At 34.4% G+C, this 17,943-nt stretch overlaps 2 protein-coding genes across 6 annotated transcripts; one reads left to right on the top strand and one right to left on the bottom strand.

Moving 5' to 3' along the window:
- Positions 1-763: 763 nt before the first annotated feature.
- Positions 764-1,837, bottom strand: LOC139843018 (uncharacterized). Its single transcript, XM_071833128.1, has 3 exons — positions 1,597-1,837; positions 1,229-1,359; positions 764-1,147 (listed from the first exon to the last, which is right to left on the bottom strand). Exons 1-3 carry the CDS (start codon positions 1,835-1,837, stop codon positions 764-766), a joined length of 756 nt encoding a protein of 251 aa, XP_071689229.1.
- Positions 1,838-3,344: 1,507 nt separating this feature from the next.
- LOC139857090 (agamous-like MADS-box protein AGL27) lies at positions 3,345-11,197 on the top strand. Of its 5 annotated transcripts, none has more exons than XM_071845833.1 (8): positions 3,345-3,686; positions 4,361-4,442; positions 4,558-4,619; positions 4,758-4,857; positions 7,956-8,012; positions 9,902-9,943; positions 10,430-10,576; positions 10,832-11,197. In XM_071845833.1, the coding sequence occupies exons 1-7, from the start codon at positions 3,493-3,495 to the stop codon at positions 10,574-10,576; spliced, it is 684 nt and encodes a 227-aa protein (XP_071701934.1). In that variant the 5' UTR covers positions 3,345-3,492; the 3' UTR covers positions 10,832-11,197. The 5 variants fall into 5 exon arrangements, 4 of the variants coding, with proteins under 4 accessions (XP_071701934.1, XP_071701927.1, XP_071701918.1 ...); XM_071845826.1 differs by having other exon boundaries at positions 10,828-11,197; XR_011762340.1 differs by having other exon boundaries at positions 3,348-3,686; positions 10,430-10,736; positions 10,828-11,197.
- Positions 11,198-17,943: the final 6,746 nt, after the last annotated feature.

Here is a 17,943-nt window from a genome sequence, read left to right as displayed (position 1 = left end):
CTTCTCTAAATAATAATCGAAACGTCCAACGAGTATTACAATTATTTAATATTTATTTTTAATATACTTTATTTATGTATAGTTATGTTTTAAATAATAATTATTATAATATCATATTTTATTTTACATAGTAAATTATAATAATTGAATCATATAACATTTCAAATTAATATATTTATATATATATATATATATATATATATATATATATATATATATATATATATATATATATATATATATATAAATTAAATATGTACATATCTATTTACAAATAGTTGTTCGTGAATCGTCGGGAATGGTCGAAGGTCAATTGAATATATGAAATAGTTCAAAATTGTTGAGACTCAACATTACAGACTTTGCTTATCGTGTCAAAAATATTAAATCGTATCGAGAGTTTGATTTAAAATTAGTCGAAATTTTTCGGGTCATCACAGTTTTCATTTGAGAGAGTCCTAGAAAATGAAGATATCAAGCAGATATCATTCACTTTAAGGGGTTTAAACCCATACCCCACAACACCGTATATTTACCAGTTATCTGATATTTTTCGTATTAAGTTAGGCAGCCCTAACGAAGTTCAATTTAAACAAATGAACATGTTCTGTGACCCTTGTCACAAATAGGTCTTTACCACATACTCAATTAATAATAAACATATCATTAAAATAAAAGCATATAATAACACATAAACAAACTTAAGGGAAAAATAGTCTTCTTATTTCTAGCCCAAGTTTCCGTCTGTTAAATATCCACCCCCTTAAAGAGATTCCGTCTTTGGAATTTGGTCCTGGTCGAACAAATGAGGGTAAAGAGACTTCATCAACTCTTTTGCCTCCCACATAAGATTAGACCCCAAACTGTGTTTACACTCTATCAACACCATCGGAATCTGTTTCTTTCTCAACTTTGTTATCTTACTATCAACAATACGAATCGGCTCTTCCACCAATTTCTTACTTAAATCAACCTTCAAATCTACTAACGGTACAATTTGCGTCTCGTCTTCAACTTTACACTTACGTAAGTAATACAGATTGAAGGTATTATGAATACCAGCTAACTCTGGCGGAAGATCTAACATAACTGTCTGGTCGTTCAAAACCTCACTGATCAGAAACGGCCCACTGTACCTTGGTGCAATCTTACCACGTTTACCGAATCAGATAACCCCTTTTCACTGTGAAACTTTCAGATACACACAATCACCTACACTAAAGGTTACCAGACGTCTACGCGGATCAGCATACATTTTCAGTCTATCTTTGGCGGCTTTTAACTTTTCTCGAGCAATAACAACTTTCTCAGTTGTCATCTGAACAATTTTGGGACGTGTAAATTGTTTCTCTCCGGCTTCTAACCAACAAGTTGGAGTTCTGCAATGACGGTCGTACAACATTTCATAAGGCGGAATTCCTATACTTGAATGATATGAATTATTATACGCGAATTCAACCAACGGTAGATGTGAATCCCACGACCCACCATACTCTAATACACACGCCCTTAACATATCCTCCAAGGTTTGTATGGTTCTTTCACTTTGACCATCTTCCTGAGAATGATAAGTTGTACTCAAATTAACACGTGTACCCAGAGTCTGTTGTAGACCGTTCCAGAAATTTGACACAAATCTAAAATATTTGTCTGACACAATCGATAACGGCACACCATGTCGACTCACAATCTCTTTCACATATAACTCAGCCAATTTACTTAAAGATGTTGTTTCACGGGTAGCAAGAAAATGAGGACTCTTGGTCAAATGATCAACTATTACCCAAATCATATAGTGTCTTATCAGAGTTCTAGATAATTTTGTCACAAAATCCATCGTTATATGTTCCCATTTCCTATCTGAAATCTGTAACTGACGTAACGAACCATATGGTTTTTGGTGTTCCGCTTTCACTTGCGCACAAACATAACATTTTTCAACAAAACAAGAGATGTCTGTTTTCATAGTCGGCCACCAATACATAGATTTCAAGTCATGATACATTTTATTCCTGCTTGGATGTATTGTTGAAAATTTTTCTTTTTATCCAAAAACACTATAATTCAAGTTTAAATTCATGTTTAATGTTGACCAATTTTTACTTTGACCGATTTTTATCTGCAAATTCGATTTTGACTTATCAACTAACGTTGACCGATTAATTAAACGAATTTTTCAAAATCGAAACGGACTACTCTTAAAAAGGAGTAGTCGGGGATTAAGCAGGAGTAATCCAGGGTTTTTACAACATTGGTCGTAAGAGCTCATGCCTATAAAAATCAGAAACTCCAACCTTTGAAATTATCAAAAAGAAAAAAAATTAACTGTTATCAAACATACATATTCCAGAGAAAATTATGATAGTAAAAAATTAACTTGGTCTCCTATCGTTGAGAATTTTATAGTACGATTGTCATATTGACCTGCTAGACTTCTTTCGATTGGTGGTCGATTAACCTTGCTTAAGTCTATTTTGGGAAGACAACACCCGTTATCTATGTGCTTTGTAATGAATATAAATAAAGTCAAGGACAATCACATGTTGGTTTATCGGTTTTTAGTCACAGCTAGCTATATGTTGCTCTGCCTAAAGTAACATTAAAAAGGGACTAAAGGTGCTAATTTTAAACAATGAAAAGGAACTATCAAAAACAACACAAAATGTTGTGTAAAAGGAAGTTTTGAAGCACCTATAGTTAACTGTATGTCTGTATATACACTAAATGACATGCACACTGTACACCAATTTTTATAAATACACACTCAATGATATGTACAATAACTAATTGCATCAACAACTCATGTTCTATTTATGCAAGTATACTGAAATGCCTAAGGACGAAGATAACATTTATCATCCCCAAAAAACTTGTTGCACTGATCAACTGACAATTTGATTCACCCAAGTATGTACTGTAATTTTAAACAAAACATGCATATACCAATATTAACGCATTGGAATACTATATTTTTGAGCTGCCGTGCAACGCATGAGTTCTTAAATCTAATATCTAATATAAATATATATAAGAGAAGATTCTTATCCTTCTAAACCGACTCTTACCATATAATGATATAAATCCACTGGTACCCCAAGAATCCTAGTTATTTGGTTTTTAGAACATAAGGATACATATCGTAATTTAGGATAAACTTCAGGGACGATATATATAATTTTCTCTACGAAAACTGTGTCGGTGTGTTTTTTTAACCACGTGTGTAAAGAATTCGGATGTGAGAGATTAATTTCTGCAGAAACTGGCCATCGTCAACAAATTTCTTTTTAACACAAAAATATCAAAGAATTACAGATCATGCTTCTTCCTTTTACACCACTTCCTATCACCAACTTGATATATTCAATAATATTAATATTAATATATTTATAATAATTGTAAAGATAAAGGTACAGAGAGGCTTTATTTATACACACACAAAAACTTAAATCCACTGGCTATCATAAAGTTAGGTTTACAAGTTGTGTCGGCAGAATGGGGCGAAAGAAGCTCGAAATGAAACGGATCGAAGACAAAAGTAGCCGGCAAGTTACGTTTCCCAAACGGAGATCAGGTTTGTTTAAAAAAGCACGGCACCTTTCCGTTATCTGCGACGTCGATATCGCCGTCATCGTTTTCTCCGCCCGCGGCAAGCTTTACGAATCCTCCAGTAGTCGTACTAACAACAGGTGCGTTATTCATCGTTATTCGTTATAATTCTTTGTAATACGTTTTGTTTATCTAAAATTGATACATGTATACTGTACTGCTCGGATGATACATGAATTTTATGTGTATTTCTAGGGTTTGATACATGAATTTTATGTGTATTTTGCTTTTAACATGCACAGTTAATGTTATTGATGTCTCCAGTATTGTAGTTTGCTGCTGTATATATGATTATATTCAGTGCACTTGGTATAGTAGTTTCTAGGGTTTGATAATACGATTTTATGCGTATGCAAACTGTTTCCATATACACTTTTGTTTAGAATTTAGGTCTCCTTGCGTTCTTCATGGAATTGGCTCCTGTCTTATGAAATTTTCCTTCTAATTGGCCTAGTTCGTGCAAAATAGCCAATGTGCAGATATATATTTCAGGCATCTCTAGACTTGCTTAATAAAACGACAAGTCAAGTAGTGATGAACAAGGCTCTAATGACTAATTAATTTCTGTTGTTTATTCACGTACTGATTGCTTACCAGCTTTTAATTCACTGTGTGAGTATTCGAGAATTGTATGTTACTAAATTTTTGAGAATTTTGCATTGTAATTGATGTTCTTAAAGATAAATAAATACATGCACTTAATTTGCATGCTGCATGAGGATAATTTTCTCACTAGTAACCACCCCTGTTTCAGTGTGGAGCAAATTCTTTCTAGGTATGAGCAAAGTCGCCTTGAAGAGGGAGAAAGAAACATTACAAGGGCTGATGGAGATTTAGTAAGCTTCAACTTAATAATAACAGTGCTAATCAACTATTATGCATTCAATGTGATAAGTACATATGTGATGAGTTATTGATTTTATTGGGATGCACTGAAAACCCTTGCTACAGGAGTTTTTGTTGCAGTCCAGAAGATTCCAAACATGTAAAGAGCTTTTACAGATGGTGGACAGGTAACTTATAGTCTGAACAGTCAATAGACAACCCATATAATATTAGAAAAATGTCCTTCAAATGAAGGAATTAATTAAGTTGGTCCACTGGTATGGATCAAGCAAGTAAGCAATTATGAAATCGAACTCTTTGCACAGGCTTGTTGAAGAGAATAATAAGGAGGATCTCTGTGTGACTGACATGACACAACTAGAAATAGAACTTGATGCTGCTCTTGCGCAAACACGATTGAGAAAGGTGACTGTCCGATGTTATTTGTTATTGTTCTACATGCTGGTATTGAGTTACCTTCACAATACTTGTGTTTATCTGACTTATGTATGTCTTTTGGGTTATAATTTATCGGTAACGAATAATTTGATTGATAACTTACAACTCCTAGGATGATACGGAGTATGATTTATTTATTATCCATGTTTAGTAGAAGTTTGTCGTGGTTCTTAAGTGTATCCAAACACCTTTTCCACAACTAAATTTGTGACATGCTCTCAACCCAGTCTACAAATTCCACATTGTCATAGTTATGGCCTTGTTTTTCATGATATGAGCTTGGAACATATGACAATCTTCTATGTGTGATGGGTTTCCTCCTACGTGTGATATGAGAGATTTGAACTATGTGCTTGTATGACACATGATTTACAATTTTCTGTTTACTTGCGAAGCTCGTCATTTGGGAGTTGTAATGCTAATAAAGGTCGTCTCACAATTCAAAGCAACATCACACATTATACAGACACTGCATGTGCATGGTTCTATTTAGGTTTGTACAAGAATTAGACCGAGAGTTGTAATGCTAATAAAGGTCTTTGTCTGTGTAATTAGGATGGATAAAATACATCTTTGGTTTGTTCATTTACCTTCATCACGATCCTTCATTAAGGGTTGTTAATGGTCAAATATTTTTAAATTCGGTTAAATAATAATAACAGTATTCATACTTTATTTTATATAATTTTTTAACTTGAATTTACAATTTCGTTTTATCTTAATGATTATGATTATGATTATGATCAATATATCTTTTGTTCTGCATCTTTATGGGCGAACATAACCAAAGACGAACAAAATGATTTTCTTAATGAACGAACTTGAACATGTGTCTTTATGTGTACATCCGTTTGTTCGGTAAAACTTGAACACATGGACTTGTTTATGTGGCTTGTTTAGGTCTCAGTTCTGTACTACGAGTACAGACCTACGATTGCATTAACGAGTTCACCTTCTCCTCACTCTTCTTTTTGACCAAAAATGCACAAATATAGAGGGTGTATTTGTAATTGGAGTGAGCCATAAGTTCTTTTGAATTTCTTGTCGTGGATTAGCATCTTCACCTAGCTGATGGGCTTGAAGTTAGTGCACTTTTTATGTCAATACGAGCGGAAGAGCATGAACTAGATAAGATAGTTATCAGAAGATTATTGAAATTGACTTAATTAGAAGCTCAATACCCATTCGGACTAGGTCCATAAGTTGGATATTAACTATGTATGTCACCTGTCATTACTAGATAGCTATAGACTTTAGTGGTTGGGTAAGTTCCCTTAGCTAACTAAGTTGCCAAACTCAAGGGAGTTATGATATTTGAAACCGAAGGCATTCAAGTGACTCATATGCAATAAGGTATATCAATACCTTTACTTCTTTGATAACTAATGGCGATTCATTTATTAACTTTAGCCACTCATGTAGAGCTATGAAAGTTCTTCCACCATAGAATATACATATTCACAACTCGATCTTCTCAACATCATTTCACTATTTTGTTTGTCCCAAGGTTGCAAAAATCGTTATTCGAGAGTACTCGGTCGGGAATTTTTAGAGAGTACTCGGCAACTCGAGGACCCAACGTATACAAATGGGCATCCATCAAAGGCCCTTTACTAAATTAGAGCTATGAAGCTTACCTCGGAAACTAGGGGAGTACTAGGATGTTGATCAAGTTTGAGTTTGACTAATTAATCGTTGACCAAGTAATAAATGCTTATTAAGTTTTTTTAACACAAAATAGCTACTTTGCAAGTGTTCATAGATATTGTGAATTAATGCCTACATCATAGTGATTTTCGTGAATCGCAAAGAGGAAATCTATCCATTTGAATACCCTAAATCTTCATAACCTAAATCTTCATAGCCTAAATCTTCATAAGGATCTTGGTTAGATTTCTCCTTGGACAAATCTAAATGCTCAAGTAGACCCTTTTGACCCTTTAGGAGGAAAGCAGGTTAGCTTTTTGGAACTCATATTCTTTGGTAGCGCAATGTGTAGCATGCATTGCCACACACTAGGGTACCCGTGAATCCAAACTTTATCTTTGGCGCTAAGTAGAAGATAATATGACCCGCTCACTAGGACCGCGTCAGTTTCTATGTTCACGGTCTAGAAGTCGGGTTATCCCCCTTCAAAAGAAGTTACATGTGTGTATTTTAAAATTCTACCGTAGGGCAAGCAGCTTGAGGACATCGAATTGGTTTACACATTGCTTTGCTAGGAGCTACGTGCCTTAGATATAAGATTCGAGTTAAATTGATCATTAGTTATCTATCAACCATCTTAAATGGATACTGCCTACCAACTGTTATGGTTTACACTTTTATGTAGGCACATACTGTAGCAACTGGCAACCCTTACTATTGAATGTTTAGCCCTAAACTTTTTGGGCCTATGTGCCCGATTCATGGGTCTAAGTTCAAATGTCAAGAAATTAGACCACTACTTCAACCGGGAAAGAGTGGTCGGAGCACTCAAGCACCGCCATAAGAGTTAGGGGTCTAACTTTACCATGCTGCCATATACCCGGGATGTCTTTAGAGAGTGGTAGTAACCAGAGTTTAGACTTTAATGGTTGCATAATTGGATCGTATGTTATGTTTATTGGTTATGACCATTCGTAAATTCATCTAAGTGAAGTGTTACTCTCTTCTGTGTTTCGAAGTACTTATAGTGCGACACTTGAATTAGGTTTCAAAAGGATATTATGATCTGGGCATTTTTGTGTAGTTGATTTCAGAAAGGAATTTACCGAGTCCGTGACTGGTTTTATTCCTTTTGTAAGTTTGCACTAGTATGATAAATGATGATCTAACATTCATGATGCATTCACTATCATAAACTGTCATTGTCCCACAACATTTCGTAGTTGCATGCTGGAAAATCTGTATTATTTTGGATGTGCCGTGTGTTTGAATATTCAGTTTCAAGTCGATAGAATCCAACTACAGGTTTCACTATATTAGTCAATTAAAATGTACCATCATGTGTCATCTTTTGTTCTACTAAAGCTGAAATGTTACTTGTTTATTGGTTGTTTACTAGAGATATAACTTGACCATAGTTCTGGTTGATGCAGACTCAGTTGATGCTGGAATACATGTCACACCTAAAAGAACAGGTATGCCTCTACTTCGATTGTTTTGCACATAAACTCCCGAGTTTCCCTACATTTATGTAGAAGTACATACTCATGAGGTATCTGTGAGTACTCTCTCAAATGTTTAGTGTATATTCAACTCATGTCAGACCCATTTCCTGAGAAGTTCCAACTTTGCTTATCGAAAATACCTTTTTTCAAAGGCAAATTGATGAACTAACAAACAAAACTACAAACATACAACTCAAAATACAAAAGCAAGCAAGCACAACTCAACAAGCTACTAAGCACCCCTATCAAACATTCATGCCTAACAACATAGCAAAAATCACCCAATATACCTGCAATATTTTGACTTCGACACTAGGCTTATATGTAGCTTACTGGTCCGGGACCTGCCGATACCCCGGGGTTTACTACCTGACTATCATCAATATAAGACCACTCGTTACCGTAATTATGACGTGGATGCAAATTTGTAGTTTTGGGGGTTTTTGTTGGGGTGTCAAGGTTTAGTGTCAAGTATTGGTGGGAAGGTTCTGGGTGATGTGATAAAATATGATTGGGAGTTGGGTGAAAAAGAAATAAAATAATAATATATATTTGAGGTGTCAAAATATGATTGGGTGTCAAATCCCATTTTTGCTCGTCGATTTGGTGACTGACGTCCTAACTAGTCATTGATGCCCTGTATGCTGCCACGTAGATTTGACGAGGAGATTTAACGCCCGTAAGGGTTGGTCTAAGTATAAGCTGGAACAAGTTATAGGATAACATAGAAAGCACATGCCTTGTCAACAGCCTGCACCTGGATAATAGCTTGCTAGTATTCTAGTAGACCCTTTTTTATTTAATCTAGGGTCAAATTGATTTCCATTGGTAGACACAAAAAGAGTCTATTCAGACTAGGAAATACACCATATTATTCTTATTTTGGAGAAACTAGTCGGGCATACCGATATGGTACCTTACTCATGAGGGGTCTGAAAACATGTTTAGCCTGCATTGGCAATTGGTACATATGGCACCAATGATCACGTTTGTGTTGCATTGTACCAGAAGCGTTGTTACACCTTCGGTATCATGTTCGTTTTGCAGCTTACTGCATTGCCAAAAAGATAGTAAAATATAACCTGACGTAGTAGATGAGCACTTAAAGTTGAACATACAAATGATGTCCAATCCGACTTGATTAGCTGCAACAGTGAATTATTCTTATATATGTGAACTAGGTTGTAAAAGCCATTAGTGGGGACTAGTAGGTCGGGACTCTGTAGAAACTAATCGGCTAAGCCAGAGACTAGTTTGACGTTGACCAACTTTGACTCTGACTGTATCTTAACTTCGACTGATTTTGACCGAATAAATCTGGCTTTGAGCTAATAAATCTGACTTTGACCCACTAAATTGGTCTTTAACAACTTTGAACGAATAAAACGATAAAGTTACTAGTCCGGTAATAGTCAGACTACTTCAAAATACCGACTAGTCATGGGACTTTTACAACCATGTATGTGATCATATATGTATAGACGTATAGTCATAATGTAAAAGGAATTAACCAAACAAAAGGGGTTCAGTGATAACTGGATTATCGATCAAGTCCGGCTTATTGCTTTGATTGTATGCGGAGGTTAATTCATATGGTTAATTGCAAGGTCATCCATATGTCACACCTTCATGTCTCCCCTTTTGTACATTGACTGTATCTCCTCACCCTGTTAAGAAATGTGTAATGATAAGAACCAGAATAAAGACACTATGAATCTAATCTTCTTTTCGTGAAAGCCAAATTTTTTGCACACAATCACCACGAATATATACATTGTCCTAAATGGGACTTTAAACCCTCAACATCTGGCCAATAACCCTTCAGTACAATGTATCTGATATACTACTTTTGTGAACAGGGAAAAAAATCAACCGAAGAGAAGGAAGAATTGGAGAAACAAGTAAGTTTCTGAATGAGTTCCTACGAAAATGACATATATATATAAACTTTTTTTTTTTTTTTTTTTTTTTGGAATATATCAAGCTTCTGATTAATTTGACTTTCTTATCACAAAATCAGATGGATATAAACAGCCATTTATTTGCAAACCCTGTACAAATCTTTTGAGTATAGTTAAACTAGCATAAAGTAAATCTTGTGAAAATAGAAAAGCTAGCATAAAGTATTAGATCTCGTTTACCTATATGTTATTTCAGTGTCATTTGATGCTGTGGTTCAAAAATGAAGTTCCCTTTAATGTATTTTGTAGTTTTAGTATATATTTACCCAGATCTGATGTCTTACTTGTTTAACATGTTGTTTCTGGGGGTACTAGTACCATAAAACTTCTTTTATTGCTTTTCTATGTCTAAATATGCTTCAAATATGTTGAAAACTGCAATGAAATCACATTTAGCTAAAGTGAACAAGATGTTTTAACTTACAGGTTGCAACTGCAAAGCAGAATGGTGCAGAAGCAGCAGCTAGAGAAGATAATAATAATAATGATGGTGGTGGAGGTCTGAACGACCTTGCAACTAACCATATCAATTCACCTCAACTTGTTACACTTCCTCTTTTTTATAATGGCTAGGTACAATAGATAGATCTGCTTACAACACCACAACCTATTCTACATTTCAGAAATGCAGATCTTTAAAGATTGAAAGTTTAAGGCTTGAGATCAGCCAATTCTCCAATGAAAAGACATTGAGTTCTTGTATCTTATTATTAAACATCCAGTTCATTTACTGGTATCTTTACACTAATTGGGTTATGGTTGTACTATTATAATTATAATATTTATTCAAGGGAATGCTGATTTTCTTGTATGGTTTTTGATAGGTAGATTTCATTCTGGAGAAGACTCATCTGCCTGAGTATTTATGCAGAATTTATCTTGAGTGTGTTTGTGTGTTGTTGTAGAGTAAATGTGGGTCGGTTTTTATATGCCAATTGGACAATTTAATAAAGATGTGTCATCACCTTAATCAGGTTCTTCACTATGAAGGAAAGGTTATTTCAATTCTTCTAATGGTATGACTTAGCTAAATTATTTAGCTAGAGGGGACCAGCCTAAAGTCCTAAACTCATCTTATAAAAAGAGAGTAGAAAATTATCATTTATCATTTTAATTAATCTAAGATGTTTTTAAAGTAATAAGTAGATCCGAGTCTTATTTTAATTTGTCGATCGCCTAGTACGTATTATTTAAGTGTAATTTTCAGTATGACAATGATAACATTGATACTATGACATCTTCTTTTGGTGTGATCATAAGTGTAATTTTCAGTATGACAATGATAACATTGATACAATGACATCTTCTTTTGGTGTGATCATACCTTCTGCTCTTAGAGCAGTAGGAGTAGTTCAGTGTTAAATTTCAGTGTTAAATTTAATACTGGATTTAACACTGAAGTCAAAACAGGGAAAATCGTTCAGTGTTAAATCATTATTTAATTATTATTATTTAATTTATTTAACTAACAAAAAATATAATATAAATAAAAATAAGCATCATTGTGTTTTTTTTTTTTTTTTAAATTGGCCCAATTTTTTTAATAAAATTCAACTTTTTTTTACCATATAATGGCCCAAAATTTGGCCCAAATTATATATACATATATCTAATAGACAAAAATGATGAATAGTGTACGGGCATTTTTGACTTTTCATTTTTTTTTACTAAATTTGATTTCACCAAGAAAGCCCCTCAGACTTTTTTTAAAATTCAAATCGACCCCCAAAATAGGGGTTAAAGTATATATACATATACTTAATAAACAAAAATGATGAATAGTATAGGGGTATTTTAGACTTTTCATTTTTTTTTTCTAAATTTGATTTCACCAAGAAAGCCCCTAAGACTTTTTTCAAAAATTCAAATCGACTCCCCAAACAGGAGTTAAAGTGTCAAGTAATCATTTTCATAAAAAAATCTTAAATAAACTCCACCCAAATATTCAACGGATCATATCTTCTCGCTCGCAACGAGCTAAATTTTTTCGACACCATCGTTAAACTCGAAATAATTTTAGGAACACAATGTCACTAACTATACACAAAACGGACGTTTTTTAAAAACGCAAAATATTTGAGGTATTTTTCATACACGTTGATTTTGCGTTAAATTTTTAAAGTCGACAATTTCATAGCGAAACGCAGAGATGCACATATATTGTTAATTTACAATAACATTTAAATCTTTCACGGGTTATACCTTTTAGTTCGACTCGAGTTGCGCTTCAACGACATCATCGTTTGCCACGAAATAATTTTACAAACTAAACGCAATAAAATACATTGAAAACTGAATTTCCAGCGCGAAGCGATAGTTCGAAAATTAGTTGTACACTAAATTTTAATTTTTCTATTCATCTATCATTCATCATTCATATACTTAATACTTAACTAACAAATATATCACCCGGTTCAAAAAGAGCTGAAAAAAATTGACAACCCATAGGAGAAGATATAATCGCAATTAATCGTAGTACCAATAGCCCCTCAAAACTCTAAAGGGTGCACTCCCTGTCATACTATTGATTCACCGGTCCCAATAAGTGGTCTGCCACTTGCTAACCCCAAAAACAATACGGAAATCCGAAAAGAAACAAAACTCCAAAAAACGATTTCTTCACGGTGAAGCGTTTTTTAAAGATCTCGTTCCTTCTATTCATGGTCCATGAAAGTCAAACTTTGGTTTTTACATCTTTCATCCAATTAAAGTAACACACATGACAATTATTATGTTGTCCTACTTGTATCATTCAATACTACAGTACAAATTATTCCTCCGGACTTATAAATTAAGATCACTCGCTCATCCTAAAAAATCTAGCAAATGGACCGGTGGTTGAGGTCTTGAAATAGGACTCTTGGTAGATATTCGATCTGAGTTTGAGTAAAAAAAAACAAAATATACATTCATGATATGAGTTTCACTTAAAAAACATATGGCCAGTTCTGTAAGAAAATTGTATACGAAACTGAAACAACCAAGTATATAATCAATCAAACAGAGGAAGTTAAAACGATCTAACCGAATTGGAGGTTTTAACCGGGCTTGTGTTTGACACAATTCCCTTAAACAGATTCTTCGTCTGTTCCCAGGGTACACCGGTCTGAAGCAGCGTACTGCCAGACTTGAACACTTGCCTGAAAGAAAATCGGAACGAGAGGCTTGTTTTGATTGAAAGGAAAACCTGAATGTGTGTTGTGGTTTCCATTTGTGGTGTGTTTTTGCAAGGAACCAAAGCATCAATTTATAGCACAAGTTGAGTTGTAACCAACTACACTCAACATAATAGTTTATAACAGAAGTTGAGTTGTAACAACTACACTCAACATAATAGCCATTAAAGTCATTTAAAATGATTAATACTATTACTCACCAATCATTGCAGTCATTATAATAGCCATTAAACATAATTAAAAAATCATTTAAAATGTTTAATGATTAATACCATAACTCAAAGTCTCAAACGTTATACTAGAATTCAAAAGAATTCTTAGCCGATGCCGCTTTATGTCACTTGCAATTTTGTACCAATTCAACTTTGAGATCAGATATCTCATTCACCATTTTTCCGTTTTAGACACACTTTAGTTCATTGTAAAGCTCTCGTTAGAGGCTACAAAACGCACTAACTAGTCATTAATATATAACACTCTATCATATATTAAATTGTGTCCAAATTTTGGTGAAAACACACTTTTCAACACTATTTTTCCAACAATCCCCCACATGAATGGAGATTGATCTCAGAAACAACAATATTCCGATTATGTTTCAGCGGTTGAATCTTGCATACGATAAGTAGGTGTTACCCTTTGAACTTTCGCTTATGAAAACACACTTAGTCTACTGGCTCTGAGTAGACGGCGATGTCTTTGAACTCGTCTTCCGTTTGTGTAGGCGACAATACGCTTCACACAAGACTCTCCCTGACAACGTCAAGTCCTCATAGTTATGTTCGTTATGGTCATGAACATTAGCCTAGTTCTGCGAGAGCTTATCAAGTATTGTGCCCCAACAATACCCTTCGAAGCGACCCCACTTCTCTCTCACATAGGTGATTCACCACAGCATGGCTGCTGATTAACCATGCATGGTTATTTCAGTTGAATCATTAAAAGCCATAGGCTTATAATCTTACTTGTCACTTTTAGGAATGGACTAGGAAGTCTACTCTTAATTAGTAAACTCCCTTTTATCTTTAAAAGGTGTAGGGGTTGCTAGTTTAGTAATTAACTCCCCCACAGTGACTTCGCCAGTTCATATAAGTAGGTTGTCCTATTGAACTCAGATCTTGGGATCTCCAGTCAACCGAGTTAGGTTTTCCTTCATATAAACTTAGCCTTTCATGGGCTTCAGTCACATTCCCACGCACGACTTACACACTAACTCTCTGCTTAAGCCTTTTGTCGGCGGATCCGCAACATTATCCTTTGACTTTACACAGTCAATAATGATAATTTCTCTAGAGATTAGTTGTCGTACTTTATTATGTCCACGTCAATCTTACCATTACACATTGTAATATGAGCTCTACCAATCACCGATTGGCTATTACAACGTATACATATGGCCGACACCGGCTTAGGCCATCTTGGTATATTCTCAACGAATTGACGTAGTCATTCTCCTTTTCACCAGCTTTATCTAAAGCGATGAATTCTGATTCCATCATGGATCTAGCAATAACCGCTTGTTTAAACGATTTCCACGATATAACAGCACCTTTAAGTGTGAATACATACGCACTTGTTGCTCTGGAATCATCTTATCAGATATCCAAATTGCCTCACAGTGTCCCTCGATCACTGAAGGATATCTGTCACTGAATTAACCTTATCATACAACTCTAATGAGATGTAGTTGGATTACTCTTGTATCTACTTAGCTTGCTTACGACATATGCTAAGTCAGATCTAGTACATCTCATTAGAACATGTTATCGTAAATCATGCTCTTGATATCAAAAGACAAGACACACCCACATTTTCAAGCTATTGTGTTCATTTTACACAACTAACAAGGGTCACTGCTTATCCACAACTAACAAGGGTCACTGCTTATCCTCTCAAAGCTTCCCCATATGTCTTGCAACTTGATATCATAATCATATATATCTAATATGATTCTAATCAATGAAGTATTCAAATGCCCAAACATAAGATTACATCTTTGTGATTCATATTTTAGCACATTTGAGCAATTCTTAGTCATATTCTAGGTTTGACCTAGAGACGTCGAATTTAGAAAACTTAACAAAGTTCTGGCACTCAAATTATATTTACATATTTGAATTCTGATTAGGTAATTCAAAAACGTAAGATAATATTATAATAAAGATTGACATCTTTATATTTATAATTATCTTCAATATCATAATTCACATAACATGCGAATAATTCACATCATCAATGATGTTCACAATATACCAAATCCTTCTATTACTGAATGAAATTGATTTTGTCTTTAAATATATTCAACACAATGAAATATTAGTTGTTAATTGATCTCTGCAGATGATCATCATTAACAAATTCAAGTCTAGTACTCCATAGACTTAATGTTCAAAGTATTAGAATAAAAGACGCATCATTTATATTCTCCATAGCTTTTCTCACAAGAAATGTCATACCATATCCCTTGTATCATGACAAAATCGACGTCATATACTTAAACAACGCCTTAGATATACCATTAAAGAGGGTTTAAAATAACATGTATATCTTTTCATACATTCAGTATTAGTTCCTCTATAAGCATAATGTGTATGCCATTTATCGAGAAAGTTCCTTTAATTTTGTATAAATAGAATTTTTCCTTAGAAATCCCTCGGGTTCATAAATGATTATATTATCACAAAATAAATATTTGATAGCATCTCTCCATTGAGATCCTTCCGAGGAAGTTCCTCATATCTACTAGTTCCTCTTGAACTAACTCATTAGGTGTCTCATTTTGAACACCTTCACGTCTATCCTAGACGAACTTTTACGTTCATTTGTAATGTATGAAATTACATTTTAAATAATGAAACGTTTCTCGATTCTATTATCGAACCTTTGTGTATATCCAAAATCTTGGATTCATGCACAAGGAAGCGATAAGCACTACTTTGTTTAGCACATTCGATAAATATGCAGTCAATAGTCTTTGATCCTATCTTTTGTGCCTTAGGTAGTGGAACAACTACTTTTGCTAGGCACCCCCTACTTTGAGGTACTCATAGGATGATTTTATTTTCCACCATAACTCATATGGGGTATCATCCCTTTTTCTTTGGGGTATCTTATTTAAAAGATAGTTTGCCGATAGGATGACATCCCTCACATTGACTGGCTTACACCAGAACTTACCAAAATGGCATTTACCATATCTTTCAGGGTTCTATTCTTTCGTTCAATAGTGTTATTCGAGTGGGGTGAATAAGGTGCAGTAAATTCATTTCTAATGCCATTTTGCGCACAAAATTCAGAAAAAGGTGCAACATATTCACCACCTCTATTATTGCGTACAACCTTGATTTTCCGTTCAAGTTGATTCTCAACTTCATTTTTATAAGCAATAAACTTGTCAATTGCTTTATCTTTACTCTTTAACAAGTAAACATATTAGTACTTCGCGCTTCATCGATAAACGTAATGAAGTACTTGTTATCATTCCTTGTTAGAATGGATTTCAAATCACACACATCGGTGTGGACCATATCAAGGGTTCGGTTATTCGTTCAACCGAAGATGATCTTGTTAATTTGGCTTCAACACAAGTTTCACATTTATAGGGCACAACCCTTTTAAATATACATTCGCTTTTGGTCAACATGACCTTTTGAACATATTTTTTTTTCTCTTTTGAAGCCAAATTTATTCAACAACAACCCGGACAACACACTCATGGCAGAGTTCATTTTCGCAAAAATAATCTCATTGCCATTAATTTCATCAATGGCAGACTCATGATAACACACACATGACGGATAACCCTGGTATAAGTTCACCATTCCTTGATGTTAGAACAAACCAAGTTAACTTCAGCGACATCTGAAATTTGAACTGAATTAAAATGTTTCAACAAAACAAGTTGTTTCAGTTGCTAAGTTGTTAACAAAACAACAAGTACTACATGTACTGAACTAAATTAATTTGGGTTTTCAACCCAAATAAAAGTTTCACTTTACCGTAAACAAACTGAGTTAAACCAAACATGTTTTAACTCAACTAGGTTAAACCAATCAGGTTTCAACCAAATAGGTAAATCGAGCAGGTTCAACCTAAACAAGTAAACCAAATAGGTTTAGATCCCAGAAAGTAAACCAAACAGGTTTAAACTCAAATGGGTAACCATACAGGTATCACCTTAAAATCGTTTTAACTCAAAACGGGTATATCGAAAAGGTTTCAACCCTACAGTTAAACCAATCAGGTTTAAACACAAACATGTAAACCAAACATGTTAAAACCAAAAGGTTTATACTAAACGATTAAACTAAACTGTTTCAACGAAAACAATTAAACCTCACATGTTTAAGCCGAACTATTAAACAAACAAGTTTAAATCCAGTTTAACGACAGTCTAAAACTGTCCGAATACTGTCCCGAAGACAGTCTATAACCAATGTCGAATACTGTCTGGAAACGGATCGAAATATAGTTCAAAACCAGTTATAGAACGATCGACTTGCCCACAAGTAATCTGAATGATTCCAAATCTGAACTACGCTCACAATTTGAGCATCATGTTCCCCTTCAGCAACTTGGGAGTGGTTTCAGCCAAGAACCTCGCAAGGTTCATCATGGTCACATAAAAGAACATCTTTAACCACCAACGTTTAAAGTTCACCGCAGTGAACTTTTCAAGTTTCACAACATGAGTAAAAACCACATTCGACATTCGTAGTATTGTCCCAAAAGTGTCAATAAGAAAATAGCATATCTCATAATCAC

The sequence above is a fragment of the Rutidosis leptorrhynchoides genome, chromosome 1 (genome assembly GCF_046630445.1).
Source record: "Rutidosis leptorrhynchoides isolate AG116_Rl617_1_P2 chromosome 1, CSIRO_AGI_Rlap_v1, whole genome shotgun sequence".
Lineage (NCBI taxonomy): Eukaryota > Viridiplantae > Streptophyta > Magnoliopsida > Asterales > Asteraceae > Rutidosis > Rutidosis leptorrhynchoides.
The sequence above is the reverse complement of the archived record's forward strand: the minus strand, read 5'-3'. Positions and strand labels throughout refer to the sequence as shown.